This window comes from Sander lucioperca, chromosome 9 (assembly GCF_008315115.2).
Source record: "Sander lucioperca isolate FBNREF2018 chromosome 9, SLUC_FBN_1.2, whole genome shotgun sequence".
NCBI lineage: Eukaryota > Metazoa > Chordata > Actinopteri > Perciformes > Percidae > Sander > Sander lucioperca.
In genome coordinates this window covers 10,962,993-10,984,777 of record NC_050181.1, presented here as the reverse complement: position 1 = coordinate 10,984,777, position 21,785 = coordinate 10,962,993, and the positions used below count along the sequence as shown (strand labels likewise).

Sequence of the window (21,785 nt, the reverse complement as noted above, 5' to 3'; positions counted from 1 at the left end):
TGTTGAATTGAAACATTCTGTCAAAGAAACTGTCAAATCCATATACAATAACCTTTCAGACCAACTGAATGTGGAGTTTGATAAAAATCCATTCCTGACCTACAACTTATTTCGTTATCAGTAAAACATGCTTCATTCAGTAAGACTTTCAGGAATACTTTGCTTCAAGCTTGTCTAAGTAGACAATGGCATGCCTATGTAGATCGATACAACTGGTTCCTTTGTAGTGGACCTAAAAAAGATTCAGTCATGCTTATGATGAACAAAGAAGAGAATGTAGAAAATCAGGTTTCCCTCATTGATCAAGTCATTTACAATGCAGGTGAAGTCTGAAAATGGCCAGAGTGGCCTTAAAGAAATGTGGCTGCTCAAAACCCTGTTTTTTTATCTTTCTAACCAGATCTGAGACTTAGCTCTTACGCATTTTTATTTATTTATTTTGTTTGCATTCAAAGATAAAGTCAATAACACAGGATTCCGAGTATTGTGGTGTTACCTCAAGGAAACTTACACAGGTCAAAGAACATGTTCTACCAGTATCTCAGATATCAAAACAACCAGCCATGCATGCGGTCAACAGATGGGGGTATGGTATGGGTTTGACGGCACACAGAAGGAGTTGATGTATGCTATATATATAAAAAGTGTGAAAACTTGCAGTAAAAACTGCAGTATTGTAATGTGTCTCTATAATACCCACAGTAAGAAAACTAAGCTATGTATCCTTGTGGGCAAATACAGAGTCCACAGGTACCACAGATGAGATTCACAATGAATTGGGGAAAGTTAATAATAAATATGGACGCATTGAGTTGAAACTAATAATAAAAAAATAGAGAGTAAACTAATAATTCTCTCTATTTTCTCTACTGTACCATTGAAATCCAAATTATTTTAAGTATGAATCAACCATTAAAATGTATTTTTGTGCTTAAAGATATACACGTTTCATCAAATACCTCATGTAGTTTCTCCCATTAATTGTTCTGTTTCTTCCCTGTGGAGGGACATTGTTTAGTTTGTGTATATATTTACATAAATCTAAACATCCACAAAAGTAAGTAAGAGTATTTAGCCAATGTATATGGTTGTATTGCTTTATAGGAATTATACGAAGTCTAACCAAAACAAGTGTCATCTAGATAATATTCCACCCTACCCCAACTTTTTTTTTTCAGACAGAGTTGTCAGTGGACACAACATTCTGATCTGGAATTCGAAATATAGTTATTGGGTTGATTGAGGTGGTCTGACTGACCGCTTGTTACTGATCTCAGTTCTACCTTGTAAAGGTTACTTCCTCTTTTTTTCTCTTTTGCTTCTCCTTTTTTGTCTTGCTTCTGACTGGGATCATTTGTTTTAAATCCATATTTTCTTTTGCTTCTCATTCCTTCAAAAGTACAAGATCTTATACGGCCTGGCCTCTGCATGCGTACTGGTTTTTGTTTGCTGTTGCCCTGCTATTTCTGTAAGATCTACCAGAATAGCTTCTATCTGTGACTGCAACATTCCTTTTTGTCGTTCAACTTTTAGACAATCTGCCTTTTCTTTTAAAGCCACTACACAGTGGAATGCAATAACAGATGACATAAAGAGCTGCAGTTCCATTAAGAGCTTTAAATCTCAACTGAATTTTTTTCTGAAGACCACTCAAATCTGCAACCACTGACACTGATATGGTGCTGACAAAATGTGTTTTGGGTGTGTTCGTGTGCTTGTTTGTATGTTTTTTTGTGCCCTGCCAGGGGACTGCAGATGTAAAATTGTACATGTTCCCTAATAAATAAAATAAACTAAAAATAAAAAAATAAAGAGAAGAGTTAACATTATTTAAATCTAATTCCCCACTAAAGCAATAACAAAGTGCTTGTTGTAATGAGCATCTTTTCTCTCTGGCTCAGGCCAAATAATTGCTGCTCTGCTATTCTGTCTGGGTTAGGTTTATTTCTCAGTTTTGCTCTTATGGCCATCACTCATGTCAAAGCAGATGTTTTTCATCAGCTGTCAAATGGAAAATTCTTGCTTTGACAGCCTTGACTGGGGTGTGGCCAAAAGTGCAACATATTTAAACCCTGAGAGATTAGTAACAGACAGTTTCTGCCCTAACTGTCTGAACAGCATTGTGTGCTCATTTGTTTTGTCGGATGGCCCAAGCATTTCATCAGCAAGTTTCATCATGTTGCTGTCATGGTGTGCTTGACAGCAACAAGTGATTAACGCATGGTTTGAAATTCTGCTATTACTTTCTCTGCATGTTCTGTCAAGAGTTGTACATTTCCTGTCACTGGGCTCCTCCTTGGTTGCTTGGACGTGTGTCAATTCAGTCTCTATCTGCATAAAAATGCTGTAGATCACATTTTCACAGTGGCTTCTGCACATTTACTGAATTCAACTATTTTTTGTCAAGTTTCCAGGCTTATGGTTACTCAACTTTATATATCGCAACATGTATATCACAAGAGGTAGCTATTTGTCACATTAATGGTTGATTCACACACTCTCTGCATAAATTAAAGATATGTTTGGTCTTAACAGAGCTAAACGTTTGTACTTTCAGTACATTAAAGGTTAAGGCTGAGGAAATTATATTTTTATTACTGTCAACAAATCCCATTACATTACCAAAATCTACAATGCAGTGTCTGTCCTTCATTACTTTCTGAGTTCCCTACCCTGTTGGTGGTACTAAAGCCCATTCTTTTATATTGAAGATGTAAATATTTAAAAACTGATCACGAATATATTTTTCAAGCTTTAGAAATGGCTAAATAATTTCCTAAAACAGCTGGGCTCTGTAGTATTTACTGCACTAGGACTGTATGTGGGATTGACTCAAAATAAACTACAATACCGTTATTTAAATGTAGGAACATGTCACCCAGTTCAGCCGTGCAGTTTTTAATAGTTTTAACAATGGAGGTCTATGGCACAAATGACTACACATACAGTACTTGATAGTACAGGTAGCTTCAATTTTGTGTTGGTTTTGGGTGTTCATGGAATTTGTTGACAATTAGAAAAATATAAAATATCACACCTTAACAAAACTATGTACGATGCATACATAGTTAATGTGTAAACATATCACACATTAAACTAAAACAAGGATATTGTGATAAATGCAGAGCAAGTCTGCCCTTATTCACCTTTACACCTGTGTAACTATCAAGTAAAAACATGACATGAAGTATTGACAGGACTGGATCTTTTATTGGAGACTTGAGAAAGTGGACGCATATTGAGGTAAATGTTACAAAACTGTGTTTAGAACAAGACTGTACTTATTTTTTAAACTGGCAAAGCATGACTTGGAAAATCAATTACTATGGTTCTTGCATGTTTTTAAGGTTCTAACACCACTCATGATTATTGTCAGTATAAGCCATATCTAAATGCAAAATAATTTTAGCTAAACAACTGCATCTGTAGCGTACTTCTTATGATCTCACTGCGCTGTCCAACAACAATTAACATTTTGTTTCTCTCAGAGTGTCATGTCAGTGTTTTACAATCAGTGGCGAACATCATGGCGGACTTCTTCCTCATCCTCTATTTCATCTTCTTCATATTCGCCCATCTCATCAGCGGTAGCATCCTGGTACTGCTGATACTCAGACACCAGATCATTCATGTTGCTCTCGGCCTCCGTGAACTCCATCTCATCCATTCCCTCGCCGGTGTACCAGTGGAGGAAGGCCTTTCGGCGAAACATGGCTGTGAACTGCTCAGAGATCCTCCTGAACAGCTCCTGGATGGCCGTGCTGTTGCCAATGAAGGTGGCGGACATCTTGAGGCCACGGGGAGGGATGTCGCAAACGGCGGTCTTGACATTGTTGGGAATCCATTCAACAAAGTAGCTGCTGTTCTTGTTCTGCACACTCAACATCTGCTCATCCACTTCCTTCATTGACATACGGCCGCGGAAGATGGCTGCCACAGTGAGGTAGCGTCCATGACGAGGGTCACAGGCTGCCATCATGTTCTTGGCATCGAACATTTGCTGCGTGAGCTCTGGCACGGAGAGGGCGCGGTACTGCTGGCTGCCCCTGCTTGTAAGGGGCGCAAAGCCCGGCATGAAGAAATGCAAGCGGGGAAAGGGCACCATGTTGACAGCCAGCTTACGGAGGTCAGCGTTGAGTTGGCCAGGGAAGCGTAGACAGGTGGTCACCCCGCTCATGGTGGCTGAAACCAGGTGGTTGAGGTCTCCGTAGGTAGGTGTGGTCAGCTTCAGTGTGCGGAAGCAAATATCATACAGGGCCTCATTGTCAATGCTAAAGGTCTCATCTGTGTTCTCCACTAGCTGGTGGACAGAGAGAGTGGCGTTGTAGGGCTCCACCACAGTGTCAGACACCTTAGGGGAAGGCATGACACTGAAGGTGTTCATGATGCGGTCAGGGTACTCTTCGCGGATCTTGCTGATGAGCAGTGTACCCATTCCTGAACCTGTGCCTCCGCCCAGTGAGTGGGTGAGCTGAAAGCCCTGGAGGCAATCGCAGTTTTCGGACTCCTTCCTCACCACATCCAGCACCGAGTCCACCAGCTCAGCTCCCTCAGTGTAGTGACCCTTGGCCCAGTTATTTCCTGCTCCACTTTGACCTGCATGATACACACAATGTTTAAAGACAAATCATGATGGACAAATAATGGTGCCACTTTCTGCTAAGGCATACTTTATAACTGCTTTATAAGTTGTAACAAATGTCTTTATTGATGGATTAGCGTAACATTTTGTACAGGCATTCATGGTCCCCAGGGGATGGATCCTAATGAATTTGGTGATACCCTAACTTTTCCTTTAGCGCCACCATGAGACTGACATTTGTGGTTTTAAGTGAAATGTCTCAAAAGCTATTTGATTGCCATGACATTTTGGTATAGACATTCATCAAGATTATTTCTAATAACTTTGGTGAACCCCTGATTTTATGTAGCGGATGTAAGGATCTATTGAGCATTAATAAATCATCTCCATTTGTTACACCGTTTTCATGAAGTATTCCTTGTTAGAAACAGGCACTCAAATACCTTACGTTAATTATTATAAATATGAAAATAAAACATGTAATGATTAGTAAATGCCCATGAGTTATTTAGCTCCTTCAAGATCCAGACATGGTAAATTATATTTCTGGTGAACTATAATTCTATAATTGGGAGTCATCCTGTTGTGGAGTTTATTGGCCTCTGTATCCTCACTTGTGAGCAGGACTGCAGCATCATCTCTAAGTAGAAATATCTTTTTCGCTGAGTCACCATGAGAGCTGTCTCAGTCTGACTCAGCTGCACATGGACAATGCATCACACTACTGGTCCATCGCGGAGAGACTGCGGAGGCTTTATGCTGGAAAAATACATTGCTGTACAGTGCTGTCAGGTGAAACTAAGCACAGCTTTACAGGGTATGACAGCAGCTGCTGACACACACACATATTGTATGTGCAGTTGGTTCAGAGTGAGCACTGACATCATGATTTAATGTCTACTCACCAAAGACAAAGTTGTCAGGCCTGAATAGCTGTCCAAACGGGCCGGAGCGAACTGAATCCATGGTTCCTGGCTCCAGGTCGACCAGAATGGCACGAGGGACATATTTGCTGCCTTTGAATGAAAAAGAGCAGAGGATAGAGGGACAGAGAGAGGTAATGGATGGAAGGGTGGAGTAATATATCGGCAGTCTCAGTGTGCATGATGTCACAACATTTGTAGTAAACCATGAAAAAAAACTCTAAAGAGTATTTTCTCCATAATTATACCGATCTAAAAGGATATGAATACAGCAGTACTGTTTGTTAATGTAAACCTTTGGGTAAACAGCGTTTTGTTTAAAAGATACTACAGCCTGTGATCAATCTGGAAACCTTCTATTGTTTGTTTTTTGCATTTTACTTTGTTCCTCCATCATCCATCTTAGTCTGTAACCCTCCTTGTAAGCAAACTGCTGCAGCATGCTGCACTGCTTCTTCTAGACCAGTGGGGCTCACAAAGTGCTGAGCACTGCAGAATGCATTCCAACAAAGCAATCTTCCCCTACCCATACCTCTTTTTTCCCTTTCCTTGCCTGTGTAATTCCTAATGTAGCTTGCTTCTGAAAACATATTCCAGTCTATTCTTTTAATTTAAAAGGAGAAATTAATTAATGCGATGCAACAGTGACGCAGTAGGTTACACTGATGCCAGCATGCAACACAGAAACAAAGGATCAATAATGCTTGCTGCTAGAAAAATAGGTTAGTGGTAGTGAATATGCTGCTTAGGCCTAGATGTGCCTCCTGCACAGGCCTTTCATTCATGCAAAGGCGATGAGTAATCTCAGTCCTGTCTACACATAAATCGAGAGCTGCACTGACTTGTCCTTCTCTGACAGCATCGGTTCAAAGACCGAATCACTATAGCTACAGAGCTGCATAAATACTGAACGTCATTGTTTGACTGTTCAAAGCTGCGAGGAATGACAGGCAATGACCTTCAACATGCCACGGCAATAAAATTAGATACTGAGATGAGACCAAGGCACAGTGAGCTCGGGGTCAGCTAGTCAGAGACTGCAGATACCTGTGCTCCCTAGAGAGAGAGAGAGAGAGAGAGAGAGAGAGAGAGAGATTTTAGCAGATTCACTGTCCTAATTTTTCCCTGCACTCATTGTGGGACCTACTTTCCCCTTGCAGCTAAATTTATGATATGAGCGTACTGTTTCATTCAAATGAGGTCCGTGTAGCATAAGGTCATGCAAGGATAGTGAGCAATGGAAACAAAGCTTTATGGAATAGTAAATTATTCAGATGCAAACATGTGGTTTATTTAAAACTTTCATACTGTTTCCCCTTTTCACTTTACCTGATGCCTCATTGTAGTAGACATTTATCCTCTCCAGCTGCAGGTCACTGTCACCTTGGTAACTACCGGTTGGATCGATGCCATGCTCATCACTTATCACCTCCCAGAACTAAGAAGGAACAAACATAATCATATGTACTTCAGTTGTTGGGGTCATTTAGCAACATAACATGGTGTGTAAACGAGTTAAAGCGCGTACTGTCAGGCCTTATTTTAGTGATTGCGCATTCTGCTTGGTGACTAAATGACACGCAGCAGCGGGGGCCACATCACTGCACAGCCCAGCTGAACCGCACCCTGCACATAGGTTATATAAACAATAAATAATCTCAATAAAAAAATCTCAATATCTCAAACGAAAAAAAGGAGATGGTTATTTATAAATGCCCAAGAGACGCCAAACTAATTATTTAAATGACTCGAGTCTATGAATGATTTAACAATAAAAACTATAACATTAACACGTGGCATTAAAATTAGAAGTAGGCTACGTACATGTAGACCCCTTCTTAAATTGAATAACAATATTCATACCTTCGCCCCAATCTGATTTCCACACTGTCCAGCCTGGATGTGAACGATTTCCCTCATGGTGCGTTGCGGATGCGGGCAGAGAGCGTCCTGTCTCGACTTTACCGGCGTCCAGTCTTCAGTCTCTTGCCGTTGTGTTTCTCAAAACCTGCACCACATTTCTAGAGCGAGTGTTGAGCCGGCGAGATAGATAAACGTGCTGCTGGTCAGATGACGTTACACGCAGCGCAGCATCCCAATATCCCTGTCTGCCAATAGGAGCGCTCGGCTTTGATGCAGTGGTCTAGAGGATCATGCCGCATCATCCTCCTGACATCACCCTGTCCCATTCAGGGGAAATGTTGCCTTTTTTGTGCTGATTCAATTAGGACTGTGTGAATAGGCCTACAATGTTCAGGAGTAACTAGCCTATAAAAATAAGTCTGTTTGTTTCAAACTTCAGGTTGAAAAACACAATTGGATATTCTAATTAGGCATTGTAACCCTAACTCATACATGTTTTTATGTTGTAGTTTGAATAATGTAGATGCTCTTGTGAATTAAGAAAATGCTGCAGGGTCGGATTAACTTGCTTGGGGGTCAGAGATGAGCTGTGGTCATCCATTGAGCCCTGGGGCTTACACATAATGTTCCCCAACCCATTTTGGCCAGAATCCCAGAAACCAACCAGTATTTCTACGCTGCTACCCTGCCCCAGATGTCAGTTAGATAAGAGTTAGTTAATAATTTAATCAACCACATAAGCATAATATTAACTGAAATATTAAATATATATATGTAAACTAGATTATAACACATGCAGGACCCCTCTATAATACAGGTCCTCAAGGTTGGGTAAAAATAAACAGGAGCTACATTGGCCCTTGGTTTGCAGTTTCTTGCCATTGCCATGCTTGCAGCATGGCTCCAGGGAAGGCTGATGTTGGTCCACCACTGAAATGTTTTAACAACTGTTGGATGGATTGTTGGATTGCCATTACATTTAATAGACATTCATTGTCCACATAGGATGAATAGTGACTTTGGTGATCCCGTGACCTTTCCTTTTGCCCCGCTAATGTGGTTCAAAATTGTGATTCTTTTTTGAGTGAAATGTCTCAACAGCTAACAAATGGATTGTTGTAAAAATAAGTAAATACATCCATGTTCCCCTTTAGGTTGAATTGTAATAATCTTGGTGATCCCATTATTTTTTATCAGGTCAAAAATTTGGTTTATGACCAAATAGGTTACCTAGGAAACTAAGGTGGTCAAACATCTGCATGTTAGCATTGTCATTATGAGCATATTAGCATGCTGACGTTAGCATTTAGTTTAAAGCATTTCTGTGCCAGCATGGCTATGAACTCTTAGCCTTGTTAATTGTGCTTTAGTGACACATTTCACTAAACAAATTGGTAATTAATTATATATTGTGCAGCAAGGGAGGACTCGCACACAGAGAACACAAAACACATTCAGACTAATCTGGATTTGAAATGTTTCAGCTCAACCCTTGTGAACCACTAATTAATCATATCACCACAAAGTAACTGGCACACAGAGGGTGCCCCTGAGGGTCTGGGACATTTGCTCGCACGGTAATCCAGTCTTTGAAACCATATTGGATGACTAAAATCAAATTGTAATAGCAAACAGTCATGCACTCCCTGTTTTATTGTTCTCTAAAAAGGTACAAGCCCTTCAGCCAGCAGTGAAACTATCTGACTGCTGTCTTGCCTGGGATCACCTTTTAATAATATCCATGTTATAAAATGAAGCACTCGGGTATATCCATAGTTGATCAATAAATAGTGGTTTATTTTAACAACAGGTATGGCTTATATACAAGTGCATTATGTCTGTTAAAACAAAAACAAAATGAAACCAAACAATCAGAAATTATAAATGGTACAATCCATGGTTTTTACATTCATTCAAATCTCCCATCAGGAGAATCTGAGTCGCACAATTGAGAGAAGCAAAACCTGAATGTGTGTACACTGGGGAGTTAATCTCGGTTCAAAACTACTCATTAGTCCATGCTATGATCCTTCATCTTAGCAACGCTGGGTGTTTCCACACATTTACTATTTACAAAGGCATAACCAGTTTTTTTTTTTGCTTTTCCGAAGGTCACTGTCTCCTAGTCCACCCTGTCGCTGGTGCTAACATCGCTTTTACAGATTTTTACTTTAATTTTACTCCAGATAAATTACTCCTAATCAGCACCGTGAAATAGCTGCATGAGAGTTGTGAAAATGGAAGCAACAGATCTTAGAATAGACATTGGTTGTATTGTGCTGTGTCACTGTCTTTACACTGGTGCTGCATGTGGCTTTTTGCAATACATAGTTCAATTTCTGCAATACGCACACTGAGACAGAGAGAACAATACTCACAGACAACACGGACTCAGAGTAATGTGAAGCTACTGACCACTACAGTCAACCCACTCTTTACTGCAGATGCCAAAAATTCCTTAATATATCCAGTGTCAACACTCCCTTCCACAAAGTATATTACATGTACGTCTATTGCAAAAGTTAATCAGTTACTAGTAGAATATACTAGAATTTCTGTATTCAAAGTCCCACTCCATTTTCCCTTTTTATTTTATTTTTATTTTTTTTACTGTCAAGCCAAGCTCCATTAAATTTGACTTCACATGATTGCAGGGCATTGTGCTTTGAGGCTTAGCAGCATGACATGTCAGACATTAAATGTTCATATCAATCTTTCACTAAATGGAAGTTTGTTGACTTGATGATCTATTGAAAGATCAATGAATCAATCGAGAAAAAAAAAGAGCTTTCATACTTTGATTCAAGCTGCATTTGAGGAAAAAAAAAACACAAGCAGGTTTGCTCAATCATTCAGACACCTAAAGACATGCTGCGCCTTTGTCAGTGCACATTTGACTTACTGTAGATGAAAGCAAGAGAGGATTTTGGTGAGTAAAGTACCTGGAAGGTTCTTCATAAGCGTACCACCAGATGGTGTGAACGACACAAGTCTGGTGTTGTCTTTGACTCCTGAATGACACCTTAATGAGATCACCAATACTCCCTGGATGAATGTAATATGACATACCGTGAGAGAGTTTTATCACACTTGAACTGACAAGATATCATTCACTTGGCTCTTGAGTTTTACAGTAAAGTGTAACTATTATTATGTATCATTATTAGTAGTATTATTATTGTTATTGTTGTTGTAAACAGTGGTGTATCCATAATCATACATCTTTCTTTGACAAACATTACAACCTCCAAAGCATGAAGTGTGTAACTACAACTGTCAAGTTACACACAAGTCAAGTATAACGCCATCCACAGATGGACACAGGCTATGGAAGAGAAAGTGCCTCCTTGAAGGAACACGCCGACTTATTGGGACTTTAGCTTATTCACCGTAACCCCCAGAGTTAGATAAGTCCATACATACCCTTCTCATCTCCGTGCGTGTTGTAACTCTGTCTGACGCCCCCAGCGCTAGCTTAGCTTAGCCCAGATCCTGGAGGTAACCGGCTCCATCTAGCCTACTGCTCCCAATAAGTGACAAAATAACGCCAACATGTTCCTGTTTACATGTTGTGATTTGTAGAGTCACAGGGTGTACAAATAACAAGGTCACTATGCTTTTACTATCTAGTAATTGTTGATTCTATTATCTACTCTGAGTGAACTCCAGGTGAACTCTCTGCTCCTCACCACAGGGCTTCAGGTGCTGCTAGCAAATCACTCCGCCTAAGTAGCAGAAGTAGCAGTGTTTCGCCTTTCTGAGAATATAGTTCCCAGTTTGTATACAGTTAGAAGATGGCTGTGTCTCATATAACCTTGTTATTTGTACACGCTGTGACTATACAAATCACAACATGTAAATAGGAACATGTTGGCATTATTTTGTCACTTATTGGGAGCAGTAGGCTAGATGGAACCGGTTACCTTCAGGATCTGTGCTAACCAGGCTAGCGGTGGGGGCATCAGACAGAGTTACAACACGCACGGAGATGAGAAGGGTATGTATGGACTTGTCTAACTCTGGGGGTTACGGTGAATAAGCTAAAGTCCCAATAAGTCGGCGTGTTCCTTTAAGCAAGAGTTTGTCAATTTAATATTATGAATAGGTTAATCTACCCATAAATAAGGATTTGACCTGTATTTTAAAATGTCTTTTTGACAAATATATGATGTATTGCATTTTTTTGTAAGGTAAACTTAGTTGTGCATGTGCATGAATGAACACATTGACATACGTACATAAACTACAGAGAACTAGAACATAATTTGGAAAACACACTAAAGGTTAGCTTTGCTGTGACAGTTGGCAATCACATCGAACATTTTGTCATCCATTGGTTTCATTTCAAAAATAGCTTTTGTGTATTTTTAAGGTTTGCTTTTAAGGTTTGTTTTGCTGACACGGTCACAATTATTTTCATGCTTTGTCCCAACTGCAAAGAATAAGGTGGCACCACACTGAGGTGCCACAAATACTGTAAGAATGTAGTATAGCTTTGTACAATAAGGGCACGCCATGGGAGATTATTCGAAATACTTTGAATTAGAAAAAAAGACTTAATCAAGCTCAACAACTAATTATGCATTTACTTACAATATCACATTTACAAATAAAAGCATTTGCATACCATAAATTCCATTGACTGAAACGATTGGAAAAATAAGTTTTTTTCAGACCGACAAAATATGGGTCATTCTTTTCTCTAATATCGCTGTTCATACAATGAACCACGTGTTCATGAAAGCAATTTAGCAATCTCAATCTCAATTATAATTCATTAAATGGTGATATAGCTTTCATTCTTTCAATAATTTGATAAACAATTGACTACTTATTTTGTATTTCTGAACTTTGGAAAAGGGTTCATCTGATTCACTTTAATCCACATATAGTCTATGAAAGGGGACTGCACTAAACGGTATTTCCCCTAACAGGCAAATACTCTTATACTATTTTTTTTGGCACTATGTCTACATTTATTTTGGTCAGAGTAGTTTTTGGCATTGTATTTAGAAAAATCACTCCAATTTGGATTGTTTACCTCTGTAACGGCAAAAAGTATGTTGTAACATTCAGATTTTTTTGTCCATACAGGTAAGGCGATATTTTTGTATAAATATGTTAGACAGACATTTCATTTGAGCAAAAGTACCAGTGATTTGATTTTTGTTTGTTTTTAGCATCATTGTATTTCTCACCAGTTCTCTCTGTGATTGTGGGTATAGTTGTAAGTCTCTTTAAAATGACAGACAGTGATTTCCCATTCATTTACATCAAAGTAGTTTATAGGCTGGTGATTTCCAGTGACATTAAAAAAGAGCAGAAGATACTGTCACATTGTCACAAACCAGCCTCTGGCACTCTCTCACTTGCGTGGTCTCATTTATTGGCTAAATGCAGGAAGGGGGGGGGGCATTGAGAAACATACAGCATCTCTGTAAGACATGTCTACTCAACTCCAGGTGAGGACAATCTTCAGTAAGTGCCTGAAGTCTGAGTAGGACAGTTTGTGCCCCCCTCCTCGCCCCCTTCTTGGTTATTTGTGTGGCGTGGGCTGCTTCCTCGTGCAACCGTAAAGCTTCGTCTCCTGACTGCAACACTGGATCATAACAACGCCACGCCATTGACAGTGTTGTTTTCTGTGCTGGCACTGTCCCTGGTGGAAAGGACGCCAAAGTCTATGGGGGAGGAGACGGTGCAGACCATAAGAGAGGGGAGAGTTGCTTCTGTAGCACCTAAATCTGTGATGGAAGTTGCTGCTGAATCTACAGCAAGGGATGCAGCTGAATCCTGCGTGGGCTGAACAGTCAGAGTGGTAGATTCCGGAGTGGAGGTGTGCACAATGTCTGTGACGGGGAGGATGGTAGGAATCGGTGCAGTAGTGTTGAGAGTATCTATGACAGGGGAAGTGGAAGAGGCCGCTGAGGGTGTATGGCCTGATTCAATGGGTGGAGGGGGAGTGGGTGAAGGGGAAACAGTGACCGGGCTAGGGGAAGTAGAGGAACGAGGGGATATGACATTAACACAGGGAGAGGTAGAGTCTAACTGTGGTGGTTGGGGGTCTATGACAGGAGTTATGGGGGAGTCTCTAGGAGCAAATGTAGATTCTTCCACTATTTCTAACTTGATGGGAATGTCAGAGTGTGTGCTAATGGAGGGTGGAGGGTCAGTGGAAATGTTGCAATCTGTTATCGGAACAGGAGAGGGGGTAGAGGATGGAGGGGGGCTGTCATGCATAGATGGAGTAGGGGAGTCTGCTAAAGTGGCATTAGCGGCCTCTAGCAAAGGTGGGTCGAATTTCGGGGCTATACTGTCGATCTCATTTCCCACTGTGTTGGGGGATTCTAACGTGGAGCTAGGCGGGGGCTCGATGATGGGTGTGGTGCAGATCAATAGGGAGGCAGGCACAGTTTGAGGGACCGGGGGAGTGGAACGGTCTAATGGAGGGGAAGAGGTAGTGGCTGACTCTTTTGTAGGGGAAGGACCAATGTCATTCATTTTAGGAATGGCAGAATCCGTCAATGGCTCAATAGATTCCAGGACTTCTGCTGGAGGTTCTTCGGCATCGGCTAAAAGTGGGTCTGTGACGCATGGGGGTTTGTGTAACGGAGTGGAAGACAGCAGGTGCTCTCTACCGGCATGTATGATGCCGTCTTTACCCAGGGCTGTGATGGGGGTTGTGGATAAAGGTAAAACTGAGTGACCGTTGGGGTCTTTAAGCTCAGGCTTGCCAGGGTGCACCTCCATGAACGTGGGAGCAGACATATTTCCGACCGACAGAACGGTCAAATCAACAGCTGATGAGGCGGTGGAGTCCATAGTGGACACCACGGTGGCGGCTGCTTCGTGGAGTGGCGTGTCATGTACCCTGGTGTAGTCCCTACTGCTCTCGGATTGAGCCAGCAGGAGGCGCTGTTCTCCAGGTTTCCTCGGTGGAAGGAGAGATTGACGGGTGTAGCTCTCGCCATCAGCCAGGGTCTCAGGGAGGGGCTGGAAGCGCGTCTCGGGCAGCAGGAGAATGCAGATGATGCAGATTAGAGTGCAGCAGGCAAAGATAATATGGTGGAGAAAATAGCCCTTCTGATTGTGGAGCTCCATGATGGGCGCAGTCAGCATGCCGAAGCCGGCGCTGGCTAGGACCAGGCCCAGCCCACCACCCCTACGGTGAGATGGAAAATGTTGTCACATTTTATGATTTATGATCACACATACCTAAAGACCTCATAAACCTTGTATAAACCAGCCACAGGGGAAGACTGTTCACTACAATTAAAGTAAATCCCAATCGACATGTTGTACTGAATTATCACCTAATTAATTCATATAAAGGGAAGATCTCTTTTGTTTTTCTTCATTCTTCTGTTGATGTACTGTATGCTGCAGCACTACCAAACGCCCTCCTCTACATGGAGTCCCCTTCCTCTCCTGTAATTGCCTAAATTCCCCACCAGAGGCCACCCTTGGAGCACTGTCAGCAGAACAACACCCCTTACATAACCCCAGATAATGAACATCCAGTGCTGTGTCATATATTCTCAAAGGGGATGGCTAATTTGTACAAGATGTGGATTACATTTGACACTGAACCGCTAGAGTCTGTTCAATGATTCCATACCCTCCTTTAACAGGAGGTGGAGCAGCTAATCCATCTGCAGGAACATGTGATGCTATGGACACCAACCACTGTGTCAAGTTAATTATAAACGAATCAGAACATTAAAACAGGTGTAGAAGAAACACTTAAAATGTCGACAATGCCCAAAGTAGAGCAAACATGAACACATTGTGAACTAATAACGGACTACTTGTTTTATGAATAACAATGTGCAATACATTAAAAACAGCTGTTACACTCCTCAAGACTAAAAGCACATTTTCCACATTTCGTCACCCCAAAGTTTCATTGGGCCTACCTGATCACAGTGGGTGTGATCTCAGCACAGAAGAAGATGCTCAGGTTGCTGACTGCTTGGGAAGAGAACATGCCGATGATGGAGAAGGCGATGGAGAAGTTCTTATTCAGCGTACCTGAGCTATCTGCAGACAAAGCAGGAGACACACGTATGGCAATTTGTATTCAGTAAACTGCGAAGTCTATAAAAGGCATATGTAATGTCTGCTGTTGGTCATTTCTCCCCAATTTCGGGTCACTTTACTGCTGGGAAATGTCCGTTTGTGTAGTATTTGGTTTAAAAGCCTTTATTGGTGATTTTTCACGATACAAAGTCCTGCTATTTACTGCGTTGCAGTAGCTCCAGCTGATACTAGCTAACAACAGCATAGGCTGCGGAGGCAGAGCCATAGACTGTATATAAGAATGGACCAACAGATCCCGTTGCTCTGGACGGAGACCAGTGAAGGCCGTTAGAAGCACTTTTCCGGTGAGCGCTGAGCGTTACTGTGCAGCCTCCAACTGAGAGAGACGACGTAAATGTGCCGTGAGCAACGTGTCTGAAAGTTGTAAGTCTTCTGGTAGCTGTGCCAAGAGAAATCTCAATAATTCCCAATCTTGCAGAGACGGAGAGCGTAGGTATATGTAAGGAGATAACATAGGCACAGGCTAATTATTGCTAACTAAAATGCTAGTTAACATTAGTAATTACACTTAAACAGCTAATGTGAGACGGAACTGCCTGCGCGCTTCTCCTGTACTATACGGTAATTCCTCTACTATGCGACAGTAAGTTGCGTGGTTATGACACAATCGTTAGCCTATTTTTACAAAAATGTCTGCTACGGAGCCATAACGTGAGGTACAAGGTAATGGAGCCTTTTATACATTGTCGTGTTTCTTTAGAAATAAACAATGGACAAATAGAGTCTTTAAACGCTTCAGATGTAAAGTTATTCGCTGTCAAAGTGGCGCCAAAATGAATGGCAGTCAATGGAATGCTAACGGGGGGTGATCGCTTTGTAGCATTAAAATGGCGCCATAGGAGGTTCGCGGTCCGAGGAGAGGCTTACCCCCTTGGGCAGAGCGAAGCGCTGATTCCAGGAAACACTCTGGCCAATCAGAGCAGACTGGGCTTTGTCGGGAGGGGGGCTTAAAGAGACAGGCGCTCCTACAGAGTGTCTCATACAAAGGGTGAATACAGGTGCAGCAGCCATAAAATAAAGTGTTTTTTGAACATTAAAGCATGTAAGCATGTTCTAGTACAAACACAAAATACAAGTATTAACCTGAAAATGCTATATAATAGTTTCCCTTGAAATTGTGAGTTTTTTAGAGTTCTTTATTTAAAAGGGACAACGCACATTATTCAAAATGAGCACAGAGTCTAACATGTAAAGGTGCCAGATTTGGCCATGCAGGCTAATTTTCATCTGTAATCCCTAGCAGGTTGATGGCTTAAAAGAAAACAAATAAGGATAAGGATATATGGAAGCAAAAAAGGCCATAATAATTAGAATTTTTAAGCAACTGTATACCTAATTATTAAATGTAACCACTACTGAGTACGTCATGTTAAAATTGAAATACCACTATTTCAAATCAGTGCATTTAAAAAAAAAACAGGGTAAGAGTGCTAATAAACTTTGGTCAAATAAAATGTTACGGACTTCCAATGGTTTTTTAATTTTTTTTATTCAGTTATTGAGAAATTTGGTTGCATACAAAGAGCCTATTTAGACCAAAGATGGTTTGAATTAGGGCTGTTGGAACGAATACCGAAAGTCAAATATAATTTGAATAGTAAAAAAATACTATTCGAATGCAGAAATTACTGTTCGAATGTGACTTTTTTATAAATAAGTTGGCTAACGTTAGCTAATCTCCCTCTTCTCGTCTTGGCCTACCCGCATGTGTCACCCATGTCACGTCTTACGAACAATAAGTTAGCGTGAGTGAAAAACACAAGGCATTGTAAGGTCTAAGCTAACGTTACGTACCGAGTAACGTTAGTAGTTAGTAGTTTCAACATGACTTTAAAATCGACATCCACCGAGCCAAAGTGCTTATGTTAACATTAGTTAGCTTGTTCTTGTTTGCTAACTGTGTCGCGAGTTAGAGTAACGTTAGCTTAGCTGGGAGCTTCATGGAGACAGCTAAAGTTTGTTAGCTGCCCTACAGCTGTCAGAGTTAGCTTCAACTTCATATATTACCTTCTAATAGCTGTATTCTCAGTAAAATGACAATCTGAAAGAAACAGATTGCTTATAAATCACTAAAATAGCACCGTTTGGCTTAGGTATTAATGCCATTAGCATCATTTGTTACTTAGTTTATGACAAATATTTTCGGCTGTGCTTTCTAACATGTCATTGTGCTAACCGAGCACCGTTAGCCTTTACAACAGAGCCGCTTCACTACACATGTTAAATAATGTTTCATTACAGAGTCCTCTGTTGATTGTGTTCGTCGCTGTGTGCTCATGGTGGAAAATGAATGTAAAAAAGTTGCATGCAATGCACCATGACGTAGATCCCCTTCAAGGCCAGGTTAATGTTAGAAGCCCCTCTAGTGGGAAGAATGTGTAACAACAACCACATGCTTATAGTGGCAATGACAATGCATAAGCCTGAGTAGTGTAGTACATATTATTTAACAGGCTGCATTTGAGCATTAAATATTCAAATATTATTTGAATATTTAAAAAAATAAATGAAATTTGAATGGTATTATAGAGAAATATTGACAGCTCTAGTTTGAATACAGTGGTTTTTTTTTTTATGAATAAGACGTGTTGAATATGGCATAAAGTGGCTCAGAGGAGTGTGCTTCAGCTCTTGCTTCCCACAGAGGGATTAGTGAGGAGATGATAAAGACATTGATAAACAGATGAGAACAGTGAAAGAAGGCTATTTGTGAGATTTGAAAGCTCGATAGCAAAGAGACTCGCCCTGTTCAACACAAGGGGGATAAATTAGTGAAAAGCTAGCCATAATTAAATCTAGGACTTCATTATGTGTCTCTGCAGGGCTTGTATATGCCTAATAAAATACTGCAGGATGTCTGTTTGCAACACATTTCCTAAAAGCTCATCAAAATAATGCAGCAACCTAGGTGTAAGTGGTATCACACAATTCAATTCACACTTTGAAGGAGTGTGAAGCTGATAAAATGACATCTATGCAAGAGTACTTAATTATTGATCAGTTATCAACCCAACTCAAATACTAGACTCAAGGAGAATAGAAATAAAGAGATTATCCTACCTATGTTCAGATGGCCACTGTACTTCCCCAGCACTAGAGGAGAATGAGAGAAATGAACAGATATGTATCAGTGAGAGATTCAAAACAAAAAAATCATCACATGTGCTCAGACAGTAAAGAGTAAAACATTAAAAAACATGGACACATTTTGAGCAAAGCTTGTCAACACACAGTTACAACATAAACAGCTTCAAAGGGGAACATGAATCATGAGCATAACCTTGATGTGTTGACTCAGGTTAAACATTATGGCTCGCTAATTTGTAACTGAATAAACTGACTTGTGCACGGTTTTGATTACCTAGAACACCTTTTAGTTCACATTGACCAAAATAGTTTGTAAACATGTTCGACTACTCCATTAAAAAACAACTAAAGTAAACTAAGATCTTACATAATGTACTGTAGGTGTAGGAGACACAAGCAAGATGGCTGAAATCAATATTATGAAATAATATATTTTTTCAATATCAACATATATCATTAAATGAAAAATCTATTCAAAAAGAATGTATCAGGGCGTTTGCAATAACTTCTGCCATTATTTTTTAATTTGCTTGGAATCATTTACAGAATTTTGTAAGGTGTTATGCAATATGATCATATTGTCATAAAGTGATTGTACTAAAAGTCAATAAACAATACTGATGAATCATTGTCCAGACAGGAAACCTCCGCTATGATAGAAGTTCCTCTCTGACTACAGCTTTCTCACAAACTGTGTCAAACCTTCCGTTTAAAATAATAAATTCAAGTACTTTCAATACAATTTAACATACACTTTAAAAATGTGTCACAAATATGTTTCATTTATTAAAAAGGCTAAACAATTCCCTAAATGAGAGGGGTACTGTTGTTTTTAGCAAACAGGAGTAAATAATGCATTTGTTGGGGACTATTGTCTGCCATGAATGAACACACTTTTGGTCACTGGTGAGTTTTTCCAGCAGCAGGACGTGTATGTAGACTCGAAACATCAGTCACATGTTCATTGTAATGAAGAAGCATGTCCCCTAGTGCCAAATTGTGGCTCATTGATATTTAAAAAAAATTGTTTTTGGACAATAATGGAGCTCTATGGCACAGAGGATTTTGGGTACACAGACATAATTAATTTTTGGTAATAGTATCAGGTCATTGCCGGTTTTGGTCTTTTAATTGGATTTGTTGGTAATAAGAAAAATATACAATAGTACCAGCCTGCCACAGATATTCAAAACCAATAAACAACATCCCTGTGGTATCATCCTACAAGTGGACATGCATTCCTCATAAAGTACTCACAATTTAGCAGGCCCAACTGCAGCAGTGACGCCAGGGCAGTGATGATCATAAACATGAGAAGGCCACCCCGCCGGCCCATTAGGCCAACTGCCGGGCACAGTGCCATGCAGGATGCCAGCGCAATGCCTGCCATGGTGTAATAATCTGCATAGAAGTTATGGAACATGGTTGTCTCCTGAGCTTCGGGGTCCATCATGCTGCGGGCAAAGCAGTGGTGGATCCCATAGCCTGTTAGCCTGTTAGGTAAAGAACATACACAGGTCTAGGTTAGGGGATACTACTACAGTAGGAGAGAAATAAGTGAATGGTAGAAAAGAAACAAAAAGAAGGAATGGACAAAATTGTAAACACAAGGGGAGAAGAGGAGGCGGAAGAGATGTATCACATTTTCTCTCATCTCAACTTATCTCAAAGAAACTGCACACATGTAAACACTGACTTATTGACACACAGGCACACACACCCTCAAGCATACACAAAAACAGGAACAAACATTCACACAGGCTCTCTCCTGGTTGTATAATGTTTCATAAGGACAGAGCTCATGTAAAATTTATGCTGACTTGGGGAGTTAAAGATACCGTGCACTGAAGCAGAGCTAAAGCTGGGTCAGCCTAGCTGGAGATGAGGTCTCAGATGGAGGAGAGAGGAGAGATCCCACCGGAGATGCGAAGAGAGAGCAGCACACATACAGTTTGGAAGGGCAAAAGCATTGAGACCTAATGATCAATGCTGTATCAAGCCTCCAGGTTAATAGTGCTATCTCGACTGCTCAAAATGGAGCGTCTGACTGGCATTGCCTCGCCCCGACACAGACATAGAAGCACTCACACGCACTCCCTCTTTTTCTATCTAGTTTTCAGATCCTTCCACACAGATAAGCACCTTGACATGTAAATGTTCAAACTGTTTTTCAAGTACTAATACAAAAGACACGTACGAGTTGACGCAGAGCACAACAATATTCTTCCACAGGTTTCTTGTCCCGACCATTTTCACAATGCACGTCTTCTTGGGTTTCTTTTGAAGAGCTCTCTGCAGTTCTGAAAACAAGCAAACATGTTAATCGTCGAGTCTGACCGATATCTGACTGTTGAGGCCCATGTCAATATTTGAGCATAACATCTATTTTAAGTTATTTCATAACTTTCAGTCTAGCAATGCAAAGTGTGGTCATTTTGAGTAGTCTAAAGTGCAATAGTCAACAGTGTATATAAAATAGGCTACATTTCTGCCCTGCATATTTTGGACACTGCATGAATGCATTATTAGTTTTTTGGGCTTTATGATTATTTACTATTATTAATTATTATTATTTATCCTATGTTGTCGCATCACTACATATAATTATTTCTGTATAAAGAAAATATAACTTGTGTTGTGTTCTTGTAAGTATAGATATTTTTCTCCCACAAGTTCACGATGATATACAATTTTTAAATCACTACCTGTAATATTTATACCACGTGGCGCTTTTTTACCCAAAAATGATAAAAACTTTTAGTTGCAGTTACCCCTCAAATTTGAAAAAGGGCTCTAACAAAGACATTTTATGAGGATATTTACAGTAACAATTAAGTTTTCTATTGAGGATGGCAGTAAGACTAAACATTAGAGGCTACACCATGAACTACTACAACTACTATTTCTAGTCATAGTTCCATTATCTTTATTGTGACTGTTACTGCCACTGTTCATCACACCCCCAACCGGCCCAGTCAGACACCGCCTACCAAGAGCCTGGGTCTGTCCGAGGTTTCTCCCTTTAAGGAAGTTTTCCTCACCACCCGAGGTTTCTCCCTAAAAGGAAGTTCTTCCTCGCCACTGTCGCACTAAATGTTTGCTCTTGGGGGAATTACTGGAATTGTTGGGTCTTTGTAAATTACAGAGTGTGGTCTAGACCTACCTCTATCTGTAAAGTGTCCTGAAATAACTCTTGTTATGATTTGATACTATAAATAAAATTTAATTGAATT

General features: G+C 40.4%; 2 protein-coding genes across 6 annotated transcripts in view; both read right to left on the bottom strand.

Annotated features, from left to right (window-relative positions):
* Positions 1-3,188: 3,188 nt before the first annotated feature.
* On the bottom strand, positions 3,189-7,624 carry LOC116046046 (tubulin beta-2A chain). Of its 2 annotated transcripts, XM_031294173.2 has the most exons (5): positions 7,369-7,624; positions 6,835-6,943; positions 6,553-6,561; positions 5,488-5,598; positions 3,189-4,596 (listed from the first exon to the last, which is right to left on the bottom strand). In XM_031294173.2, the coding sequence occupies exons 1-5, from the start codon at positions 7,423-7,425 to the stop codon at positions 3,512-3,514; spliced, it is 1,371 nt and encodes a 456-aa protein (XP_031150033.1). In that variant the 5' UTR covers positions 7,426-7,624; the 3' UTR covers positions 3,189-3,511. The 2 variants fall into 2 exon arrangements, with proteins under 2 accessions (XP_031150033.1, XP_031150034.1); XM_031294174.2 differs by lacking the exon at positions 6,553-6,561.
* Positions 7,625-11,554: 3,930 nt separating this feature from the next.
* The window catches only part of LOC116046045 (solute carrier family 22 member 23-like), a 35,267-nt gene continuing 25,036 nt past the window's right edge, over positions 11,555-21,785 (bottom strand). For 3 of the 4 annotated variants that reach the window (XM_031294169.2, XM_031294170.2, XM_031294172.2), the window contains 5 exons: positions 20,750-20,852; positions 19,810-20,045; positions 18,526-18,558; positions 15,282-15,405; positions 11,555-14,527 (listed from right to left, as the gene is read on the bottom strand). In XM_031294169.2, coding sequence (XP_031150029.1) covers positions 12,973-14,527; positions 15,282-15,405; positions 18,526-18,558; positions 19,810-20,045; positions 20,750-20,852 — 2,051 coding nt within the window. In that variant the 3' untranslated portion in view covers positions 11,555-12,972. Of the gene's footprint in view, positions 14,528-14,551; positions 15,123-15,239; positions 15,406-18,525; positions 18,559-19,809; positions 20,046-20,749; positions 20,853-21,785 lie in introns of those variants that run through there. The other variant, XM_036004909.1, reaches the window with a different exon arrangement.